Source organism: Mustela putorius, unplaced genomic scaffold (assembly GCF_011764305.1).
Source record: "Mustela putorius furo isolate JIRA1106 unplaced genomic scaffold, ASM1176430v1.1 tig00003896_pilon_pilon_pilon, whole genome shotgun sequence".
NCBI lineage: Eukaryota > Metazoa > Chordata > Mammalia > Carnivora > Mustelidae > Mustela > Mustela putorius.
This window is the reverse complement of record NW_025422045.1, coordinates 6,979,425-7,004,115: the sequence shown is the minus strand read 5'-3', so window position 1 is coordinate 7,004,115 and position 24,691 is coordinate 6,979,425. Positions and strand designations below refer to the sequence as shown.

The 24,691-nt window shown below is 42.1% G+C and overlaps 1 protein-coding gene across 1 annotated transcript in view; it reads right to left on the bottom strand.

The window, feature by feature from the left end:
• The window catches only part of RAB8B (RAB8B, member RAS oncogene family), a 60,788-nt gene extending 50,238 nt beyond the window's left edge, over positions 1 to 10,550 (bottom strand). Inside the window, exon 1 of the mRNA XM_045067527.1 lies at positions 10,330 to 10,550. Coding sequence (XP_044923462.1) covers positions 10,330 to 10,453 — 124 coding nt within the window. The 5' untranslated portion in view covers positions 10,454 to 10,550. The remainder of the gene's footprint in view (positions 1 to 10,329) is intronic.
• Positions 10,551 to 24,691: the final 14,141 nt, after the last annotated feature.

Genomic DNA, 24,691 nt, shown 5'->3' with positions numbered 1-24,691 from the left:
TACCTCACCATGTTTTATGTAAAGAAAATGAGATAAGTTGAAAATACTTTATGCATCTCTTCTCAAAGAAGTATTTTTCCAACTTCTCATGTGATTATATTTTTGGTGACATTCAGCTTTATTATTCAAACCAAAGCATTTTTTAGAAGAGGGAGGGGCAGAGGGAGAGGGCGAGAGAGAATCTTAAGCAGGGTCCTGGCTCAGTGTAGAATCTGAGATGGGGCTCAATCTCATGACCCTGAGGTCACAACCTGAGCAGAAACCAGGAGCCAGACACTTAATCAACTGAGTCACCCTGGCGCCCTGAACCCAAGCATTTTTTTGAGCACAGGATTCAAATTCATTAAGCAATCTCTTTAGGACTACAAAACGTTTGATTTACAAGATCAACACAGGCTTGGCTGGAATTAACTAGGGCTACTATTTCTTTCTTCTGACTTCATGACATCAAGACACTAGTGTTCACCTGCAGAAAGAACCCTTGCCCATAGTGGTTAACTGAAGAAATAAAGGACAAACCCTCTTTCTTTACACACACTACTTGATTTCATAGATTCATAGAATGCTGCAGCCAGAAGAGAGTATGAAAACCATCGAAGCCTGTATTTGCTTTTCACAATGAGAAAACAGGCCCAGTCTCACTCCTTGGGAAGTGCTTAAACAGGGCTGATTGCAAACACACACCAATTGTTTTTCACAGTATTACATATTTGGCAATAATAGATGATTTGAATAAAAAATTGTGGTAAATCATATTCTAGATCACAATACAAATTTCAGATGTAATGGTATTTGTCAAAGCTGAAGGTTGAAGGGCAAAGATAGAGACACAACTGATATTATGTACGCATGTTTTAAAATTTGATTATGATGGAATTTTCTGGAAGTAAGAGATTTTGCCAGTCCCACCAATTTTTTCATGCTTCTGTAAGACTGGAAATTTTCAAAACAATAGTAAGTAGACAAAATGGGAAATGCACTCAAATTATTTTTTTTGTGGACAACAACCTCATCTGTCACTGTTTGTTACTGTTTGTGACTGAAACAAGCACCAAATTTTTACTAACTAGTTCTAAACAATGTAGACAGCAATGAAGTCAAAAGTCACTACTAATCCTCACACCCTTTTATTTATTTCTTTTCTTAAAGATTTTTAAGTAATCTCTCCCCAGTGTGGGGCTCAAACTTACAACCCCGAGATCAAGAGTTACACACTCCATCGGCTGAGCCAACCAGGTGCCCCAGTCCTCACACTCTCACAGGCAGAGGTTTCTAACTCCTTTCCCAATAGTTTCTCCAACTACTAAGAAAAGCAAAAGAGACTGAAGGAGTAGCCAAAGAAATGGACATGGGTGGAGGGTAGAATACTATTTTCATTCTTGGGTAACTTTTTTTTTTTTTAAGATTTTATTTATTTATTTGACAGAGAGAGATCACAAGTAGGCAGAGAGGCAGGCAGAGAGAGATGGGGAAGCAGGCCCCCCACTAAGCAGAGAGCCCGACTCGAGGCTCAATCCCAGGACCCCAAGATCACGACCCAAGCTGAAGGCAGAGGCTCAACCCAATGAGCCACCCAGGCGCCCCTGTTATTTTCATTCTTTTCCCCTTCCCAATCCAACCCTTCTCCCCCAAAAAACTGATAAGGGTGAAGTATTAGTGGAGTCTGAACTGAGACAGTAGTCTGAATCATTCCAAAACTGAAAGAGTTAACTCTCAATAAAAAATTGTTTCCCATTCCATCTCAAGATTTTATTCAGAGACCTTTAGAAAAGAAAAAGTAAAAAATTCCTTGTTGAAAACCATAAAGTTACCCCATCCAAATTCACAGGCAACATACAAATTACAGTAGGGTTAGTCACTGACTGCTCACAATACAAACCCTTTTATTTATTTTTTTGTGATGGAGCTTGTGTATTTTTGTGTATGAGATTGGAATATTTGGTAATACCTATTCCAGAAAAATTTTGCATAGGGCCATAAGAAACAGACTCTTACAATTCAACTTTTAAATAGATCACCCGATATTTCATGTCAAAACATGACTGGGTATTTTAGAGAGTGTCCCTCTACTTCGTATATCAGGAAAACATTGATAAGTTATTAAAATAATCAATGCCAAGTTCTTTGCCAAAATATGCAAAATCACAACATGATGTGGGGAAGTCGTGCCAGTCCTAGCTCTGCCAGAAGAAAGCTATGCAACACGACATATTGCTTAATTGCTTTGCAGTTGGTTTTCCTCAATCGTGATGAGGTGGGATTCCATCCCTAACCGGACTTTTGCAAACAAGCGCTTTAAAGTCCTGCAATGCTGTCACTGGGTGCAACTAGAGCTGTCCTAGCCTCTCTCTTAGGGACAGCAAGCCTAAATTTGATGAACGTGAGGACATAGAGAGCTTTAGCATTTTCTCCCGGGAATTGAGAATTAACATTCAGGGCTGAGGAAGAAAGCCTAAATTTGATGAACGTGAGGACATAGAGAGCTTTAGCACTTTCTCCCAGGAATTGAGAATTAACATTCAGGGCTGAGGAAGATGAGAGCTACTTGGAAAATGTCCAATGGTTCAGCAAAAGGTAAATACCAAAGCACCCAATCACACTGATGCAGAATGCTATAGGTACGACAACGAGAAAAGAGATATTTCATCACTGCCAAGTAACGGGTCTGCTGCAGAGAACAGTTTCCAATTGCCCCACCACTTTATGTGGCTTCTCAAAGGAAGTCCCAAGTAACTTAGTAACTTTAAAGGGAAAAAAAGAAAAAAAAAAAGCGGACATTTTTTCCTCTAAAGACAATCAGGTACCTACTTTCTTTAAGGTTCCTATTAATTCAACACAAAATAAGAAAAATCCCCAAACACAAAATGAACAGAGGATAAGGACACATCTCCAGATACAACACATCTAATTATCATCCACGGACAGTATTTTTAATACTGAAATTTAGCCCTCACATGATGGACAGCAAAATCTATTCCCTTGCAAGAAGAGATGGCCGATGTGTAGGGCAAAGCCACCCGCCCTCTCCCGCCCTTTCCCTCCCTCAGCAACGCAGAGGTCAGGGACCCGTCAGCCCCTGGTCTCCCCCGGGGTCTCCCAAGCTCGGTGGTCTACACCACACAGAGCAGAGGGTGGCCGCCACCACTCCTGCCCATGCTCACATTCATGCTGAAGTCTGTTTCATCCCAGCTTTGCATATTTCTCAACATACTCTGCCCAATATTGAAATACTGAAATGGGTCTTCAAAGAAAGCCACTTCATGACAGTAAAGCCCTTCATCTAAGCCATAAAGTGGTCATTTTTTTCTACCTTATGTAATTTTAGAATGGTAATAAGAGCAGAAAACATAACTGGAAACATTCATTTTACTCTAGACCCTGTGCCATTCTAGTGAGATACACAAGAAGTTCTATACAATAAATGTTTATATTCATCTCTTTAAAAACAGAATTTGGCTTTATTCAACCCAAATGCCCAGCCCAGTTCCAATCCACTCACTACCCTGTCATTCAAACAAGCACTGGGCAGAATACAGACACAAACAGAGCTCCATCTGCTAATTAAAACTGGGCATGAAACTGTTAACAGGCATCTGTTGCATTGTTTGAAGCTAATGGGCAGAGACAAAGCTGAAATGGCTCTTCTAAAGCAAACCCAGTGATTTCACTCATTTTCTATTTGGTATTTATGTCAGTGGGGGATTGGAAGCCGGGTGTCAAACAGCTTATTATGAAGACTGAAAGATAAGTGATATCTTACCTATTCTAAAACATCCCTTTAAAACAGATAATAGAAAGATATATAACACTTTATACTGGGGAAAATACCATTCTTGTGGTAAGAATTCCAATTAAGCATTCTGATTGTATCTCAGACATAATCTAATTATAATACTATGAAAGAGAATAATAACCAAAATTCAAGCAATGCTTTATAGCTCATATAGGGCTTTCACAATTTATCCACCAAGGCATTCATTCATCCAGCTGATGAAAAAAAAAAAAAAAGTCATTTAACATGGGCCTTGGAGACTTAAAAGGTAAATAAGGCTTGATTTCTGCCCTAGGGAATTCACAGCAACCCTGAAAAGTTGGTATAATATTAGACTCTATTAGAGATGAAGGAACTAAGGCTCTAGAAGGACAAGTGACTCACCAAGGCCAGAAAACTAGGAATGGCAGATGCCAGGACGTAAACTGACTGCAGACCCACTACTCCCCTTAATTCACCATGCTCTCTCCCTAACACCAGACGTGAAACAGTCCACTTCAATGGCTACTTACATTTCAGAAGCTCCCTATTATGTTAGGCTCCGCAGTATTAACCGCCACCTGAAATCTACTTCCCCATCCCCACTCCAAGCCTCTCCTCATTCTGCATGAAATCTCTTTCCTGCAGAATCCTCCCACTTCTAATACACACAAGAGAGCTGGTCCCCAGAATGGCTCCACGTGCGGGCAGGCAGGCAGGCCTCAACAAGACCCAGCCTCAGGCCGTGCCAGCAGCTCCCCGGAGGTCTTCTGCTTCTGGTTCCATGGTTCTTTTCAAATGCAGTTATCGGATTTAACTCAAAAATCAACTGCTAATTTTTTTCTGGTCTTCAAAGGCTAGGCTTATTTCCCTTGAAGACAATATCCAAACCTATTTCCCCACAGCTTTCTCAGTGGGTCCAAAACAAAGCTTCCCCCTGATTTGCTGCCAGGCAGAACAGCTGGCAAAACTCTTTTTTGTAAAGTACGCTTAGTCTTAAAACATATCCATATTGTGTCCAAGACTCAGTTTCCCCACACCCACTCTTTATTTGCTGAATGGCTTTTCTCCCTCACTAGAACAGGAATTGAGGAGGTTAGGTTTAACCCTTTATTATCAAACATTAAGCTCTACTTTTTCTGAAACAGTATTGTCAGGAAAGCTACGGCTTGGATGGAAAATCTCCTGACAGCTTCGAGAGAACACAATGACATTAAAATTAGGCTTTATGTACAAAATGTTCAATTTGAAGTTGCATGTTCCTTGCATATTTCTGTGTGAAAGGCTGAAACCAAGGAAAACAAGTATGAAAATTAAAATCCACTTACTCTACATATTTGGCTGATGCTTAGTCAAATGTTGATGACATTTTGGATAAAAATGTAAATATGACAAAGTTTGTTTTTCAGTCAGTAATTCTTGATAACAGCCTTGAATTGTTACCCACCCAAAAAAGTTTTTTAATTTTAGGTTAGGGTCGACAAACTTTTTCTGTAAAGGAACAGTGAGTACATATTTTTAAGCTCTGTAGGACACATATGGTCTCTGTTGCATAGTCCTTGTTTTACATTTTAATAACCACTTAGAAATGTTAGCAAGCATTCTTCGCTTGTCAATGGGCACAAAAACTACAGGCCACATTTGGCCCCAGGGCCATTCTTTGCCAACCCCTGATTTTAGGAAAAGTGAATCCAAGAAAAAAATGCAACGTTACAGAATAAAATATCTAAAAGTGCTCTGATGAGACCAGGCGGCAACAATTAACCAGCATACTGCTATTAACATGATTTCATTAGCTATTTTGCACGTGGAAGGAATTTTAATGACAGGATGCACTTTGATCTCCCAACCTGTAACTAGGGACACAAAAGAAACAGGCAAAAGAGGGCTATCATATGCAGAGTTATCCTAGGAGAAATCCTCACAGAAAAGTGTAAGTGCAAAACCTAATTCCTCCCCGAGGAAAGGTGGCAACTTGGATTTATGGAGACGATCAGACTGACAGACTGATCAGAAATAGCAGCAGTGAGAAGTCACGCAGACTTGAATTAGGGGCTTCATGGGAAGTTCTGCTACAACCAGCTGTGTGATCTTGACACTGTTAATTCAACCTTAGCTTTCCTACTTACAAAAGTGGGGCAGGGCTAGAAAGTTGATAATCTCCAACTCTTCTACTGTCAAACTACGACCATACTAAATAATGAAACCACTCAGGAAATACCCTGACAGGAAGAGGGGGGAGGGGTGGGGAAAGACAGCAAAGGAATGACGCTCACACTGTCCAGTTAAAGGACAGGGCTGGGTTTTCTCTTCTGTTCTAGCAGCACCTTGCACAGTACAGGCCATTCCAAGGTGTCTGTATGGCCTCCTATCAACAGTAAACTGTTCCCACGTCCCACAGGAAATATAACGCACAGGTGACTGTATTACTGTTTCCTAGTTGTCTTAACATCACATCTGACAGACATTTAAAACATTAATTATGATTATGCAGGAGGCTTGGGGGAGCTCATCAATAAACTTTTTCAGGGGCGCCTTGGTGGTTCAGTCGATTGAGCTTCTGCCTTAGGCTCAGATCATAATCCCAGGACCCTGGGGTCCAGTCCTCCATCAGTCTCCCTGCTCAGTGGGGAGTCAGCTTCTCCCTCTCCCTCTATCCTCTATCTATCTTCTCCCTCTCCCTCTATCCCTCCCACCACTATCCCCCCACACCCACCCCACTGGTGTTCTCTCTCACTCTGCTGTCTCTCTCTCTCTCAAATAGATAAATAAATCTTAACAGAAAGAAAGAAACAGAAAAACTTCTTTCAGTTCTCAAACCTCTGAACTGGAAGGCTGGTTGGTCATAGGCACTGGGCCTGTAATTTCTTTCTTTTTTTTCTTTTTTTTTTTTTTAATTATTTTTGTTTTGGAAACATGTATTTTTCATGTTAAGAGGTTATGTATTTTTTTTTAAGATTTTATTTATTTATTTGACAGACAGAGATTACAAATAGGCAGAGAGGCAGGCAGAGAGGGAGAAGAGGAAGCAGGCTCCCCGCTGAGCAGAGAGCCAGATGTGGGGCTAAATCCCAGGACTCTTAGATCATGACCTGAGCCAAAGGCAGAGGCTTTAACCCACTGAGCCACCCAGGCACCCCTGGGCCTATAATTTCAAATGGATATACCCTCCCTACTCAGTAGTTAACGAGTATTATCCTACTGATAAACTGAAAGATTCGCAAAGGGTCAGGTGGAAGACAATGCACCTTCCACCGACCCCAAAAGCAGAAAAGAAATGAGGAGAGCTGGGATCTCAGAGAAGGTAGCAGAACCTTAAAGAAGTGAGAAGAAAGTACTTGTGAGAGAGCCATTATCTGTAATCAAAATGACTGTCTCCTTCCTTTCATGATGGCCTAACCACTATCAAAGACCATCTAAAGACGGCAAATGCCTTTTAAACAATGACTTGAACTTTGACAAAGCAGTATCAAAACTAAACACGTATCTGCATGGGAAGACACAAGCACACATGCATATCTACCAAATCACACACACACAAACCTCAGGTATTAAGAAATGAGTTTTTCCTGTGATGTTGACCTTATCAAGTTTAGTCAGCAAGGCTGTGGCAGACCCTGTCAAAAATCCAGTCAGAGAAGCCCAGAACTTATACACCTAGGTATCTCAAAAAATAATTATGACTGGGACTCTTAAGTCCCAACTCTTACCTCAACAATTTCAGATGACCAGTGGATGGGGGAGAGGGGGGCAGGGAGTGGATATTGCTGCTAAAGATGTGGACACTCCATGCCTACGTGTGCGGTTAGTGAAGAATGTGTAGAACTTTGTTCATGAGCATGTTGTTAATATTCATCTTCTTTTCCCAGCTTAATTTCAAATGCAAAGCATTAGGTTTCAGGTAAAAAAAATTTTCTGCTGTTTGAAGGCAGTGTGATACCACTTCCTGTCAGGCTCTGTGGCTCCTTTCCCCTCTGAGGGCTCTTTCCCCTCCTCCATGTCAACTGAAAATGCAGCTCATAGCCTCTTTTAACCACATCCACCTCACAGAAAATATGAAGACCAAGATCACATTTGAGACTCATTCCGACTAATGTCTGCCTTCTGTTCAACACAGTTTCAGGACACTGGTTTTCCTGCCTTCATAGCTGCAACCCTTTACAGAACCAATTTCAATTAAAAAAAAATCCACACAAAAAAGATTCTAAGCCAACTGCAAGAAAAGTATTTTTTTTTAAAGATTTTATTTATTTATTTGACAGAGAGAGATCACAAGTAGGCAGAGAGGCAGGCAGGGGGTGGCGGGGGGGGGGGAGCAGGCCCCCACTGAGCAGCGAGCCTGATGTGGGACTCGATCCCATAACTCTGGGACCATGACCTGAGCCAAAGGTAGAGGCCCGACCCACTGAGCCACCCAGGCGCCCCAAGAAAAGTAATTGTTAAAAGCTACTATCACAAAAGGAAGCAGATACCCTTACAGGAAATATGGGACAAAAATTAAGGCAAAAGGGGTGGGGGCTAATAAAGCTATGTTAAATGACTGAAAGTCAACCAAGGAGCTTAAGAGAAACCGCATCATTGAGACTCACTCACTTTTGACACAGGAGAATGCTTCTGGGAGGGTCACACACAGAGAGAAACGACAAAAGGCTACCCACTCAACTTGTTAGAAATTGTCCTTTGCCATCTGGACTGCACTATGCATTCAACAATGTAAAAGGTTTATTCGGGGTTTTGAAATTAGTACCAGCATCCAAAACTAACGTCCTTTAGTTGCTGTGACAGCTCCCACCAAATCTCTTAGGAATATACTTGAGACATGACATTTAAAATCTGCTTCCTCAGAAAAGAAAAAGTCCCACTCAAGAATGACTGCCAAGAACTTGCAACTCAAACTTCCCTAAGCCCAGACAGCATAACACCGGGGAGGTTTCAGAGCACTCAGTCTGTAAGAAAGAAGCCAGAACAAACAAACCAACCATAGACTTCCCTAGTTCTCAATTTTAAGAGCGCTTCATACCTAAATATTCTTTTTTTTAAATGGTAAATTATCCTTAAGACACACAGTCTTCAAATACAATTGTTACCAAGGCACCATAATAATCCCAAAAATTCACAGTGAAATATGCTATAAGAACCATGTGAAAGGTGCTTAAGTGAGCTACTATTAGAAACTACAAACAACACCCAGACAACTGAAAGATAAGATTCTTAAGGTATTTAATTAACTGCAGCTATTTAACAAAGAAAATGATGTTAAGGTCACTTGCATAGGCAGTTTAAAACCAGCCTTGATTTGCTCTTCAGTTTATGGTTACTTATCTCCTTACCTGAACACAAAGTCAGCCAGGACAAAAGTAGAAAAGCCAGCTCCCCGCCAAGATCAGGTAAAACGATTAATCAATTCAAAGTAATTGGGGGTACACTGTTGTGTTGTGATTCATTCAGCAAGTAATAATTAAAACCAAGGCAAAACGCATAGGGAGTCAGGCAGAATGTAAGATCAATTCCTCCGCTGAGAAGTTATTAAACATTCAAGCCCAAGAATTTACAAAGTTGAGAAGTGTTGCTTCTCAGGAGATGGTAGTAAAGGAGTGAACCGTATTTTCCTGATCACACCATTCCCAAGAGTCGCCAATTCTCCTAACACCGGTTAATGCTCACAGAACACTTCACACTCTGTAGGCATTATTCCACCATTAGTCACGTTTTGATCTTTTTCCTGCACTTGAGCCAAAGGAAAGGGAGAGAGAAAATGGTAACCAGGGTTCCCAGGTACTGGAGAAAGTCCCGTGCCCCACGTTTTCCACGTCCTCTCCCTTTCCCATTTTCTCTGTCTTCTCTGCTTAACCTCTGGACTGTATATTATTCTGCTTCTCCTTTTCCTTTCTATCTCACACCCAGCTTTCCTTTAGTTTCTCCACCACCTGTCCTCGCTCTGACCTCTGATCCTCTGAACTCTTCTCCGCATCCTGCAATATTTGTTCTGCACCCCCTCCATGACAAGAGATCCAGACCTCTTGTGGCCAGTGCCCCTCATCCCTCACCTCCAGATAGCTCATTCCTCTGAATTCCCTTCCGATTGTTGGGTCCTCGCCTCTTGTCCCTTGTGTCCTCTGTTCTTTTACTTCACGTCCCTCCCATTCCTCCCGAAGCTTCATTTCCCCCTTCGCATTTCCTTCCTCTTTCCTGTCTTTTAATCCATTTCACACCCACTATCCCCTTCTCTTTCTCTATGTGATTTCGTGTCTCCCGCCCCCCACTTTGTCCCGCTAAGACCCTTCCCTGTCACTCCCCTAACCCTCTCACTTCCCCCAATACCCCTAGTCCTTGTTGCTCTGGTTCCCCTTCCCCTTTCTTTGCCCCCAAGTTCCCTCTTAACCGCCCCCCCCAACCTCACGTCCCCGCCCGCCCCTCTCCCTCACTCCTTCACTCTCTCCTACTGCCCTAGCCACCCTGCCGTCCCCGGGGTCCCCTCCCTGGGGCTCCCAAGCTCTCCTCCAGCCCTCTCCCCGGCCCGCTTGCACCCGCCCCCCATGTCTCTCACTCCCCGTCCCCAGCCGCGGCCCCTCCCTCACCGATGGTGGAGATGAAGGTGGTGTTGAAGGCGTCCTCGGAGAAGCGGAATAGGAGGCAAGTCTTGCCTACCCCCGAGTCGCCGATCAGCAGCAGCTTGAACAGATAATCGTACGTCTTCGCCATCTTCTCGCTCCGGCCCTCTGACCCGGGAGCTAGAGAAGCGGCGGAGAGAGGCGGGGAGGGGGCCGCGGACGAGGGGGCGTGTCCGCCTCGCCACCGCCGCTCGCCCCGCCCTGCGACCCGCCCCTTCCCTTGAAGAAGGCCTGCGCGCCCCGCCCCGCGCGGCCAATCGGCTGGGGCTACGTCATCATCGCCCGCGTCCCCGGGTTAGATGGGACTTGTAGTTCCTTGGAGGAGCCTCGGGCGTGCCCGGCACCGGCTGTCCGAGCAACCCCAGGGGATAAAAGAAGATCCGCTGGGTGCTGGGGGAGTGGGTGATTAGACGTTTCCACCCCGGCCGGGAAGGAAGGCTCGATTTCGAACTCTGCGTGTCTTGCCGCCGGAACTCAACTTCACGGTTTCTTTGTGTGTGGGCGCCTTTCAATTCCAGACCTCTGAATCTGAGTCCCAGGACTACCGCATCTCTTCCGCCCGGACCCGGAGCAGAGATGCTTTCTTTGCTTCACGCGGCTGTGGCGCAGCCTGTGGATTATCTGCAGGGTGCGTTATCTGGCTTCGCCTGCAGTTCCTGCCCGGCACCACCTCTGTGTCCCCTTCCTCAGCCCCTCAGTTACAGATCTTGAAAAGAATGAGTGCCGTTCTAACTTGAACCCCAGTCATGTTCTCTTCACGCCATACAGACCAGAGGCAAATAGGATTGGTATTTTAGAGGATCTGTTATGTAAACCACTCCCCTCCCCCCAATAAGACGGTGGATAAAAATCTGGGATTTTTAAATATTAAAACTTGCGCTACAAGACTGTGTCCTATAAAGTGGCATGCATTATGTGAGGCAGGAACTATGACTGTGGGAATCTAAAGAACAAGATCTGGATTTTGGTTCGGCGGCTTAACTGCTCCCTCTCATAAAACTGCGACCCAGTTTTCTCATCTGTAAAATGGGTATAAAGCAAGCTACTTCCTAAGGTTGTAGAGAAAATGAAATGAGATGCTTAAAATGAAAGCACTTTGAAATCCATAGGCATTGTAGAAATGTTAGTGTTGAAGGTTACCTTCTTAAACCCTCTGGAGCCTCTCAATGGATGACAAGGCGGGGGAGGGTGCATTCTGTTATACTCACTTTACAACTTTATTTACTGGTTTAGACTATTCTTTGTTTTGTGGATATAGTGGTCAGCCCTTTTTCATTTGCTAGTGACAGAAACCCATCCAGATCAAGTTCTCTTAGAAGGGAGGAGGTTTCCTGGTTCAAATAAAGCCAAAGGGCAAGGAATGGCCACACACGTCTAGAACCAGAAGCTCTATCCAGTCACGGCTCTGTCTCTCATCTCTTCTCCCTTCTCAGTTTTAATTTTTAATATGCCAAATATCTATTGATAAGACCCACATGAACAAAAGCTCTTCAGGGTCCTCAATAATTTTTAAGAGGACAAAGGGGTCCTGAAGTCAAAATATTTGAGAACCACCATCCTAGGCATTTACCTTAGATCTAAGTAAAAACTTTCTGAAAGGTTGGAGGAGGGTATTAAGGGAGGCAATGGGCTCAACCATTAGTGGAACAAGGAAAAAACTTGGGACAATTAGTTAAACAAGACAAGCTTTCTGAAACACATCTTGAGTGCCTTGTGACTTCATGTATGGTGCCAGTGATATTCCATTCTTGGTCTTGTTGTGTCAGAATATTCATTTGGTCTTAGTACTGGCTTTCACCTTTTATGTGGAAAGAAGAGGAAATGTGTGATTTACTCACACTTATTGATAACACAGTACCCAGAGAGTTGCTGCTAATCTAATAACTAATTCCTAAAGCCCACAGATGGGAACAAAGCTCCTAAGGATGTCAATGTCATTTTCTGTCCCCTCAAGAGAAGGGCCCTTTCCTCTGCCTCTTTGCCCCAGCCAATTCTTGGACAAGTCTGTGAATTTGGCCTCAACTGGGGCTGAACAACCATGAACAGTTCAGTTCTATACCTTCACCTTCATTCTGGAAAAGAAGGGAGAAAAAATTTTCCAAGACCAGTGAAATCTTTCTTTTATAAAATGTGTATTGGGGCACCTGGGTGGCTCAGTGTTAGGTTAACGCCTCTGCCTTCCGCTCAGGTCATGATCCCAGCATCCTGGGATCAAGCCCTGCATCAGGCTCTCTGCTCGGAAGGGAGCCTGCTTCCCCCCGCCCCCCCCCCCACCTACTTGTGATCTCTGTCTGTCAAAAAAAAAAAAAAATTAAAATGTGTATTGATTAAAATAAATTTCAGTCCCACTATCTGCATGCAACTGTTGGCATTCGTTTTCAGAATGAGTAAGAACACACTGATGTGGTACAGAACTTCAGAAAGAAGTTAGTTAGGAATTTTAAAGTCCCTAAATTTCCTTAGGGGAATTTTGTTAATTGATGGGAATTTAAAGGAAAAAACCCAACTCTGTCTTATTTTCACTTCCCTGGTTTTTCTTTGCTACCAAGTGTATATAACTTTGGGACTTTCTAGGCGGTAAGTCTGTGCATCATAGTTTAAGAATTTTGATATATGGATACTATTTCAAGAAGAATCCAAATTTTTCCCTTTATAGATTATTTTTATATTTAAATATTGTATGAATATTGTATAAAAATATTGTATAAATATTTTTATAGTTATACAGCAATGTTCTTAGAATACAGATTTGGTGGTAGTAACAATACTACTAAGTCAAGGTACTTTGCTCAAAGGATTGGACAATAAATATATCTGTAGAGCTGAGGGTATCACATGGAACAGGTTCCTGGTTGCCACCTTCTTTTCTTTCTCCAAATGGCATTGGAGGACCCTCTTTCTAAAAATCCGTGCTACTGTGCTCTGAGGAAACCACATCAATGTTTTTTGCCAGTTGCCCAAACCCATCTTTGAAATGCTACATCACTACAGAGCACTAGGATGACTAACACATTCAATCTGATTGCGTAAATGATTATTGAAGCCTTTGATAAGGTTAACGTGGGTATAGCAGCTTGACTTACAGAAATCTGGATGTCCAAGGAGCTCACCCTCTGTGATTTTTGTCAGGTCAGCACGCTTTCTTCCTGCTTTTGGAAAGCTCCTCCTTTCCCTCTGATGGCTGTGAATCATGGTACTTCACTCCTCCAGCCAAAGAGATGGACATAAGACCAGGCTGGCTCAATCTGAATTCTTCCCTGTGAATCTTCTAATGAGGTGGGGTAAAGATGCTGAAAGGAAGTCTGAATGGTAGGAGGTCTGTGTGAGTTTCAGACTGGTTTTGATCCGAGATTTAGTTCATTTTCCTGTTTTTTCTTTCCCTGTCCTCCTCGGCACGTTTACTCTGTCCTTGAGCTGCCTTGCCTTTGCCCATGTCTCACAATGCCAAGGGATTATTCACTTCTTACAGTTTATTCATTTGGGGATCAAAGACACCCCCCCCCAAGAATCTATACATATTCTTGAGGGTTGGTGTGTTCGCTAGGAAATTTTTCAAATTAATTCAAGCATTCTTCAACTGTTTTAAATTGGTCTGTAAAACTTGAGTGTAAGGAAAGTTACCTTTCTTAACTGCTTACATGAAATTAAATTTGGCTGAGACCCCTACGTGTCAAGGGCTGGCAAAACTGGTATCTATCATTACTGGGGCTTTTCTCTTAACTGCACCGTATAAGAATCAGGAGCTTACATGGTCCTGAAAAATTAGGGGCAAAGCAGCTTCTGGTCATCAGCCTGCACCCGTCAGTGTTGACACTTCTGTCTAAATACTCTTGCATTCTGGTCCTCTGCCATCTGTTGAGCACAGCTGCCCCGGTGGGCTACAAAGATGTCCTTTATGGTGATTATTTTCACTGACTGATGACTCAGACATCGAATAAAGTTCTCTGTTATCCAATACTTTGTGTACTTCTTTGTCTTCTCCCTTAAAACTTGAGCTCTTTGAGGGAAAGGACATTGCTAATTTCTCACTGTGTCCCCCGCATGCCTAGCATGATGCAGTAATTGAGCAGGTACTCAATTAAGTTGTCAAATAAATGAATAAACTATCTGGATCTGACTATCATGCCAGTTTTCTAATTTTTTAACTAGCTGGGATACCTTTAGTTTATTATTCGCTGTAAGACCTAGGTATTTTTGACCTCTCAAATACCTTTCTGGTTGTATGCTATCTTGTATTAATGTTATTCATTCTGTAAGTATACTATACATTGTTGTGTTTAAGAAGTCAGTGTGATTATATCTTACTTCTCTAGCTTGTCAAGATCATATTGAATGATAATCCCTCAAAAATACCAATTTCTCTTATCACCTGTGTGTTATCCAAAAACATGCTATTTGTTTAGTGATATTCCAGTAGGATAACTCTATAATCACCTTCATCAGAGAGAGACAAACTGTACTCTTCCCACCCACTGATCTTTTCTGAGTAATCACAGGATGAATAATGTCCACTCAAACAAATATCCATTAAGCTCACTATGAAACCAGCTCAGCAAGGCCACTTGGAAAATACTAAGTGATCTATCATGTGGTTCCTGCCCTCAGTTTGCTTCCCAGTTAATTGAGAGGAGAATCCACAAGTGAAAAGTTCAGTGATAAATGGAAGACAAGCATTTGGTTGTATACACTTCATTTATCCGGATGGGTCAAGTATTCATTCTGATTGGTTGGCTTTTAATTCAGACTGGTCGGCATCCATTTTGATTGGTTGGGTGTCCATTTTTATTATTTGGGCATACATTCTGATTGGTCAGGCTTCCAACCTGATTGATCAAATGCTCATGCCAAATAGATTATTAAATATTTTGACTAGACGCAAAAGTTAGATTAAAATGATATAATACCAAAAATTGCTGCCTGAAAGTACGGTATCTGCTTGATTAACACATTTCAACAAACATAGCTTCTTAGAACAGAGTCAGTAGGTGTATAACAGAGGTGAGGGGGGATGCATTAATGAACATGACTGAATGGGAGGCCATATTCTAAGGGCATAGGCCTTAGAATATGGGCGAGGACCATGGTTATGCCCAGATGAAAGTAAAACTCTTTCTTGAGTGTCAGGAGTGAATACCTAATCATCTAGAATGCAGAGGAAGCCACCCGCGTTGCTACAATTCTGAGTGGCTCCATTTCTGGGTAGGGTCCAGCTGACAGAAAGGGGAAGTCAGGCTTAGCCTGCATAGAGAATTGGGATAATATTGTACTCAACTAGAGGGTGGGCTTTAAAGAATCCATTCAAAAACCTCTTACAGGGGTGCCTGGGTGGCTCAGTGGGTTAAAGCCTCTGCCTTCGGCTCGGGTCATGATCTCAGGGTCCTGGGATCGAGTCCCGCATCGGGCTCTCTGCTTGGCGGGGAGCCTGCTTCCTCCTCTCTCTGCCTGCCTCTCTGCCTACTTCTGATCTGTCTCTGTCAAAGAAATGGATAAAATCTTTAAAAAAAAAAAAAAAACACCTCTTACATTATTTCTTTCTCTGATATAAAGTTTCTGACAATAAAATATTTTACAAAATTGATAAAATATTTTAGTAAAATCCATTCCTTTCACTAATCTAGACATTGCTATGCAAGATTTTGTGTCAAATAAGACATATGCAACAAATCTTGTGCATTTGGGTAGAGTTCCTTGTAAGCTTGAGTAATTTAAAAAAGCATTTTAGGACCAACTTTAAAATGGACTCTGATTTGATGGCAAAATGAAGATACACTGAAACTCACAATCAGTATCATGACAGATCCGAGATGCTTATGGCAATAAATAATAGAACACTGCATGGTTTAAATAATGGAAATAGTTACTGAATCACATACTGAAATAATTAGATATAAAACTAATGACAGGTGAGTCATCCAGCAGCTCAAATAACGTGCCTGGGACCTGGGTTTTCTCTCTCTCATCTTCTTAGCAATGCTTCCTCAAAGTAACACATATTTCAACAGGCCAGCCCAATGTGGTTGCAAGATGTCATCTTGAAACTCCCCAAACTCCTTGCTTCCACGAATCCTCATCCTCAAAAGTTCTTTAAAAATCCCCTAAAATCAAGTTCCCTGGGACCTGACTGCCCTGCCAGGGAACAATCCTAGCGTCCAAGAGACTGGCCTGGACAAACCGGGGTGGGGCTGAGCAGAGGGTCAAGCTCAACGAAAGTCATGGTCTCTGTGAGAAACAGAGGAAACAGGAGACAAGACTACAGAAGCAACAAATGAATACTACCAACTGTTTCAGTGTCAAATGCACATTGATATGTTCACTGAGTACTGTTAAGTGATTGGTTATGATGGAATTTCTAGAGAAGTAATGGAGCTGAAATCCAGGAAAATTCTGACTTGTTCTCTTAAACAGGTGGATTGATTTTGAGCCAGAAAAAAAGAGGCAAGAAGCAAATAAATGTTTGCCTAAAGAGGGGATAGGTGATCCAAATCTAGATTAACATAGGCACTTAGCCACCTGGCCCCTCTCTACTCTTTCTCAACTCAAAGCAAGCAGCAAAGGTTAACCATTTTGCCAGCCTTGACCTTTCTTTTTTCTTTTTTAAAAGATTATTGTATTTATTTGAGAGAGAGAGAGACTGGGGGGGGGGGGTGGACAGAGGGAGAGAGAGAATCTCAACCAAACTGCCTGTTGAGCAAGGAGCCTGACAGTGGCTCACTCTCACAACCCTGAGGTCATGACCTGAGCTGAAATTAGGAGTCGGACACTCAATCTACTGAGCCACCCAGGCATCTCAGGCTCGAACTTTCTAAGTTCTGGGTTTTGTAATAGAAAGAGGATTGAACTAAGCCCCAGGTGACCTGAGTTCTGTTCCCAGCTCTGCCACTAACTAGCTCTGCTCTGTGACCTTAAACAAGGACAACAACCTTTCTATGCCTCAATTTCCTCATCTGTAAGGTGAGGGGGGGGGCTGGGTTAGATAATCCCTTTCTATCTGTGGAATACTTTGGCTCTTGAATCCAAACCCCATAACAGGTGACCCTCCCAGGCCGACCAAACACCCTGGTGAATCAAGGGGATTTATCAACAGCCTCAAGGCCTAGCAGGTCTCTTGGAGGCCAGGCAGGGCGTGGTGCTGGGAAAGGAGCCCAAGATACCTAGTTCCTTGTTCCAAAGAGAATTTAGTTCGCCCTATGACTCAGTTACCGGTACTTCTCTCTTTCCAAGGAGTACAACGTTTCAGTCCTCTCTGTGATGGCAACAACAATTTATGACAGTGCCAATCTAAAAGTTTAGGAGAAAAATGAGGCTCTGCTTTGTATTTTCAGCCATATCCAGTCATATTCCTGCCTCCAATTCCTACCAATATGGATAATCATTTCCTGAACAACCTTACACATAGACTTCCTTTTTTCCCCTAATTTAACAGCAGCAAGTCTTCTTAAACGAAGTTAATTAGGGAACATGTCGATCGCTCCAGAACCTATGACAGAACACCAGATCTCTCCTGGAATTCCTTGCTATCACTGTTCAGACAGAACTGAAGCAGTTAATATGAAATCAAGCAGAAGTCTTTGATCACTCATTTTTAAGATTTACAATTATCAGTGATGGTTGCAATACAACAGAATGTTTTAGAAATAAGGATGAATAGGTGATTCTTTGGGGCCAGGATGAATATTCAGATTAAGAAAAACTGCTAATGAAATCCTAATCACATAGTAATTTCCCACGTATTACTCTCTGAAACTCAAGTAGCTATATGGCCTAATTAGGCCTGTTTGGGAGATTATCACAACATCTTATTTCTGCAATGAATGGCATCATTCAGCGTTTAATATTCATTGAGGCTTTTATGAAACAGAGAGGTTTCCATATGTCTCTAGAGCAAAACATTTGTGTTTGCCATCTGCTACTCAAGAGTAGTTTTGTAGAAAAAGAATGCAAATTGCTTGCTTCTTTAATTGCTTTGGGGTTAGGCTACACTATAGTTGGTACTGTGGGACACCCAATTCACCGCTAGGAGCCTACAGTTGTTTACTTAGTTACCAACTTACAGAATTCTTTACGACCAAACAGCAGGAAAAGAAAGCAAAGCCTAAAACTATCTTTGTCCTTTAAACTCAAGGCAAAGTCCATTACGAAGTGATTGTAAGACTATTTTTAAGTAAGCATTAAGGAGACACTATCTAGAACACTGGACTTTGAGGCTGGTATAGCAAATATCAGTTCTCTTTTCTTAATCCTGAAACCAAAGGAATAAATGACTCAATACTTGTTAAAAAAAAAAAAAAATCAAAGGATTGCCTTGAACTCAGTGTCAGAATAGAAAAAAAAAAAGGAATTTACTCTTAGTTACCCAGGAGATAATTACTTGGGCTTTGGACTCTGATGTTTGTTTCACTTTTCCCCCTTCTCATTAGTTTCTTGAATTGTGGATAATTCTCTGCTCAGTAACATCTCCCTAGCCTATGGATATGCACCATTAGTTTTGTTTAATCAAGAATAACCTCAACCAAGAATTTAACCCAAAGTGGAAACCCTGGAGCTTAGCGAAAATCTGTAGATCTCAATTACTGATGCTCTTTGGAGTCCTCCTCGCAATAGAATTTCATTCACTGGAGTTATTGGCATATGGACTGTAAGAAATTGACAAATGAAAGGGACCTAATTTGGCCACTGACTGACTATTTCTAAAACTATTTTCTGTTTTAAGATGCTATAAAACCAATGAATATATGAGATCACTTATTGTTTCCAAAGTTTGTACCTCGGAGTACCCAGTGTTCATCAGCTGGTGAAGTCAGAAGGATGGGTTTCATGGCCAAATGCTTTCAAGAGATGCTGCTCTCACAGTGTTTTGATGATATGGTTTCTCTGAGTCCTTAATATGCTGATGTGCTCTGTGACTGACTCTTCAAACTGGCTGCAAAGCGCGGCCTTCCTCACACTTGTGCTCTGAGGCACTTTTTGATGGAACACCTTCTGGGACCTGTGTTTAGCAAAATATATGTTGGTTTAGATTGCATCTAAACCCTTAGTACCAGATATGAAGAGTGAATAATGTAAATTCCTACTGTCATGATGAAAATAAGCATGTTTACAGGAAGCTGACAAACTGAACTGGTTTCTCCTGAATCCCAGGGCAGGGCTCCCTCCTGTCATTTCTCAGGACTGCACCCACCCACTGAGAGACTGGCCAGGGGGCAGGGCTGATGGGATGGCTCCTTTCTCCCACCCTGGGACAGCTGCCTTGCCCCCAAGTTCTGGGGGACAGACATGGTTCTGAATGGAAATGAAAATCGCCTTATTTCCAGAAGGAAATTTACCCAGTATTCAAAAAATGCAAAAAACTAGATTCTTAAATGAACATTCTGGAGGCTGAGTTTTTCAGGAAAAAAAAAAGGCTACTGTCAAGTAATTCAGCTAACATTTGCTTTTTTTCTTTTGTATTATTCTGTATTTTGAGTGAGTTATGGGACATGTTAGAGGGTCACATAACAGCCAGGCTAATTTTCTACAGTGACATCTAAAGTTCTGTAAAATAATCTGTATAATAAAATGCTCTTAAAGATAAATTATTTAAATTTCTTGAGGGTATAAATTATATTCATATTGTGTCCCTAATGACTAACACAGGGTTTGGCATATACTAGGTACATAGCGATAAATATGTTTGCATTCATTAGTAAATTATAATCTGATGATTAGACTTTAATAAAATAACAGCTACAATACATTAATGGTACTAATGACATCCTACCTTTACAAAAATCTCAAAGATAAATTCCTTGACCTGGTGAAGGTTTAAAAGCAGAAGCTAGTTAACACTCTTTATTTGTAATCTTCTATGTAATGTGGCTTTTCTTTCAGGGAATAATAAGTGGGATCACTTCTGTTTTACTTTTAAATACATGCACATAGACTTAGAAATGGAATAAATCAGTAGACACCAAGTCCTGTCTTCCAGCTATTGTCGAATTCCCCTGTCAGCCACTTGGCCTGTATTAAATATTGCCAGAGATAACACATGTAATAATAAGCCTGAACCCTGGAAGGCCTGAGTCATCAGAGAAGGATTAAGTCGGTGTTGGCAAATTATAATTTGTGTTCTATATTTTCATTCACTTAATAAAAATCTTTTTTTAGCACCTACAATACATAAAGCGATCCATAGGTACTATAAGGGGAACAAAGATGAAATTGGTACAGACCATCCCTCAAGAAGCCTGCATGAGAGATGGGGCACATGTGAACATAATTACAATGCTGGGTAAAATTATGATAAGCCAGTAATGCACTGTTGTGTTAATTTGCAGTTGTTTCCTAATTAGTTTATTTTTCTTTCAAAACTGGTAGTCTATAGTTCAGCAGATTCCCCAGTGTATTAGAATGCTCCATTCCCAGATTATTCTAGATAAAGAGCATCCTGGACATCAAGCTTTATGGTCATCAGCATCATCTGAGAGCTATGCTTCTTATTTGAGAGACGGACAGGACCATCCCAGCAAGATCTTTTGACCGGCCTTAAGTCACTTACTTGGACATATAATTCACTTGAACGGTTGGTTAAGGAGGATCAATCACAATGCCATGGGAGTCAGAACTGGTGGGGAGGCTGAGGGCATGCCTGCAATGCCTGTAGGAAGGTGGGTACTTTCGGTGGTAATGCCATAACAGTTGGATCATCTAGTAATAGATGGGTCAAGTTGTCAAGTGACAACCAGAAATGAGGTCAACATAAGCACCATGAATTGTCCCTGGCTCACAGAGTGGCTCTGTCTGAACAAAGTGTATCTGTGAGGGAGAAGGCTGGGAGAGCCAGAGGACAATCTGTCTGTCCACACCCCAGAAGTGACCACCACCCGATGGTTTGAATTAACTCCTTATTTCTGACTGGGGCTGTGTTTTTACCTCCGTTAAAAAAATTTTAAGGAATTTATTTATGTAACCAACATCCAAACATCATTACGGAAATAGGTCTTTCACACGTTAGGAACGATGATGTCAGAGAAGGCTGAACTAAAGCCTTTATCTGAGCCAAGAATCCAGAATCCAAGGCTCTTACCATTGAAATACACAACAACAACAACAAACTATCATCAAAGTATACATCGTATACATTCTACTCTTTACCTCTTTTGCCTTGAGAATTGAAGACTAAAAATATTTTTTTATGAGCAGACAGTTTTCTTTTAATTAAATGTTGTAGATCGTTAAATGAAATCAAAATGAGTTAACAAAGAAACTCATAATTTTAACTTTTCTGTATGTCAAGCCAAGACTGAGATCATGACTCTGATTCTGAGGGAAATCAGGCAGATGGAGGGATTGGTTTGGTCCCATAGCTCTTTGCAACCTTGGCTGACCCAAGAGCAGGGCAGCACACACCCAGGGCCCGGGAAGTCACTGCTCTTCTTCTTTCTACTTGGTCATTTTGGGGAGGCAACAAAAAGGTCACCCAAGCCAGGATTACCACCTAGAGCTTTGGTATCTGGGTTCTCAAGGGAGCACAACCTCTCCAGTAAAATATTTGATTATGGAGTTTATTCATTTGATTTCTGGCCCTATACCTACTGGAGACTATGCCTACTGCCCAGAATAAATTATTTGTGGGAGGAGAGCAAGCAAAACACTTGAAGCAGTTCATGCCCGTGTGTTTTATAGTTGAGGTAGCAATTTCTTATGGTATCCAGATTTGTGCAGACTCCAATATTAACTCACACTTTTGGTTTCTTTATTATTTAGCCAGATATTACTTGCTCTTATGTCTAAGCAAGACGGGCCCCTCCCCTGGGGCCAGTTCTTTAAAGAGCTCTACTCTTGCCCTCTTCTGGTCACTACTCCCCACTGGGTGAAGAATCCACAGGCTAGGTGGGTGTATTCATTCAGAGCCATGTTCACTTTCTAGAACCTACTCTAGGTACCTAGACCTCAGAATTCCCTGCCAAAAACCCTGCTTCCAGGAATGGTAGGGGCCTCTTTTCCTCACTGTGCCATTGGTGTGGCCCCACAGGCATAAGCAATGGCCAAAAGGGGGTGCTAACATGGCCAGAGCTTGAACATATGGTCTGGCATCCTCACTGTTTGTGTATGAGGCCCTTTGTGATCATGTCCTGCCTGGAGGTGGGAAAGCAGGGCATCAGGGCAGACTGGGACTGCTCTCCCTGAATCACCACATTCTGGTAGGGAGTTCTGCAGAACCAAAATATTCTAAATTTCTTATCATTCTTTAGGCCATTATAAACATGTATCTGTCAAGGGAGGAAATTTGTTATCTTCACTTACAATTTTTAAATATTTAGACACAAGATATGTGGGCCTGTTTTCAGTTTGTTGGTTTGTTTGTTTTTTTAGGATTTTATTTATTTATTTGACAGAGAGATAGAGAGAAAACACAAGCAGAGGGAGCAGCAGAGACAGAGGGAAAAGCAGACTCCCCACTGAGCAGAGAGCCAGATGCAGGACTCGATCCCAGGACCCTGAGATCATGACCAGAATTGAAGGCAGACCTTAGCTGACTGAGCCACCCAGGCACCCCATTTTCACTCTTTTCTTTGTGTTTGTTATTTCTTGTTATTGTTTGTTTTCACTTTTTTTTTCACCTCAACCCCCACAAATTATGGGACTAGGCCTGCTCTCGGAATAGGTTTGATTCTGAGTTTGTTTAAAATCATAATACAAAGGATCGGTAACAGAGGGTTCAAACATGGGTGGTGTGTGGGCTGCTTTGTCAGCAGGTCAGATGTAGCATTACTCAAAAGCAATGTTCCAACTATGTCCCCGTGTCCTGGCCCGGCTCCCTGGGCTGAGGGAGAAATTGTGCGTGTGCGTGTGTGTGCATGTACTCACATATCTAACATCCAGTGGGACCAGAAGAATATGACTTGGCTGTCTTCAAATAATTCAAGCCCCACACTGCTGCTCTGCTCTAGATTGCTGCCATTTCCCTGCCAAGAAGCTCTTCCCAGTTGACTTCCTTAAGCTGCTTGGAATTAAGAGCTGGGCACCGTGAAGGCCTCTTTCCAGGCAAAAAGGAATGAACTAGAAAAAAGAATTGGGCCAAGCTTCCTTGATTGAACCACTTCACTTCAGCAAATCCCTAAGCCTTTCTGTCTCTTTTGTCAGGAGTAAAAAAAAGCAGACTAACTCAGTCCTACCTCAGAGGGCCATGAGTGGCAGGTTTAATTAATGATGATTGTGACGGGCTTTGTAATGTAAAGTCGTACATAAATGAAAAGGAGCACTATAGCTATTTTTTCCAAAGTCTGGAGTGCATCCTGCTTTACACTGCCATGGTGAAGCTACACACTTCAGGGGGGACAGAGAGGAGCAGCTGGGCTTGCATTACCTGAAAAGAAAGCAGGGTTGGCAATGGGAGTGGAGCACAGGGCAAAGAATCAGTGCACATCTCAGATTCCTGGATAGCAGGCAGCACCAAGACCCACTGGGCCCAGCTGGTGGCAGATGATAGACCAGTTTCTGCAATCAAAGTACCGAAATAGGTGTATCCATTTATTTCTGGGACCATTCTAGAAAGATTCTTGAGATCTAAAGGGTCACATTGAATAAAGAGCTCTTTCCAAAGATCAACCCTCCCCCTCTTCCTCTTCTCCCTGCCTTGGTTTGCTGGCTGACAGCTCACATTAGAGGTGTTTACTGAAAATATGCAACAAGGATCAAGCCATCGAGGACGCATTTCTTCCTTTAAAGTTATGGTCTTATTTATAAGGGTGACATTCCATGGTTTCCTTAAGACATAACTGCATGATTTACCAGAAGTCACCCTAGTCTTGCTAAGCAGCACACTTCAGAATTGTTACTTTGATTAAATGGTTAATTGTTACTTTGGTTAAATTTGGTTACTTTGGTTAACATTGGGATTCTGTCTTTCTTCTACAATTCATCTAACAATATTCATGTGCAACAAATCATAACTTTTAAAAAGATTTTATTTATTTGAGAGAGAGAGAGAGTGAGAGTGAGCATGAGAGGGAGTGGGTCAGAGGGAGAAGCAGACTTCCTGCTGAGCAGGGAGCCCGGTGCAGGACTCAATCCTGGGACTCTGGGATCATGACCAGAGTTGAAGGCAGTCGCTTAACAAATTGAGCCACTGAGGTACCCTAAATCACTACTTTTATACAGTAAATAAACATGATTGCCCCTTCCCTTAATCTCCTCTAGACTTCATGTTTCTAGGATGGTGTATCATACATTGAAATTATGTTTATACAGCCCTTTCCTTATTATTAGATGACCTTAAACTCCTTGAAAATCCCAAGAGGGTCTTAGTCATCTTTACATCCCTTCTGACATCAGTGCCTTCTTTATAGGA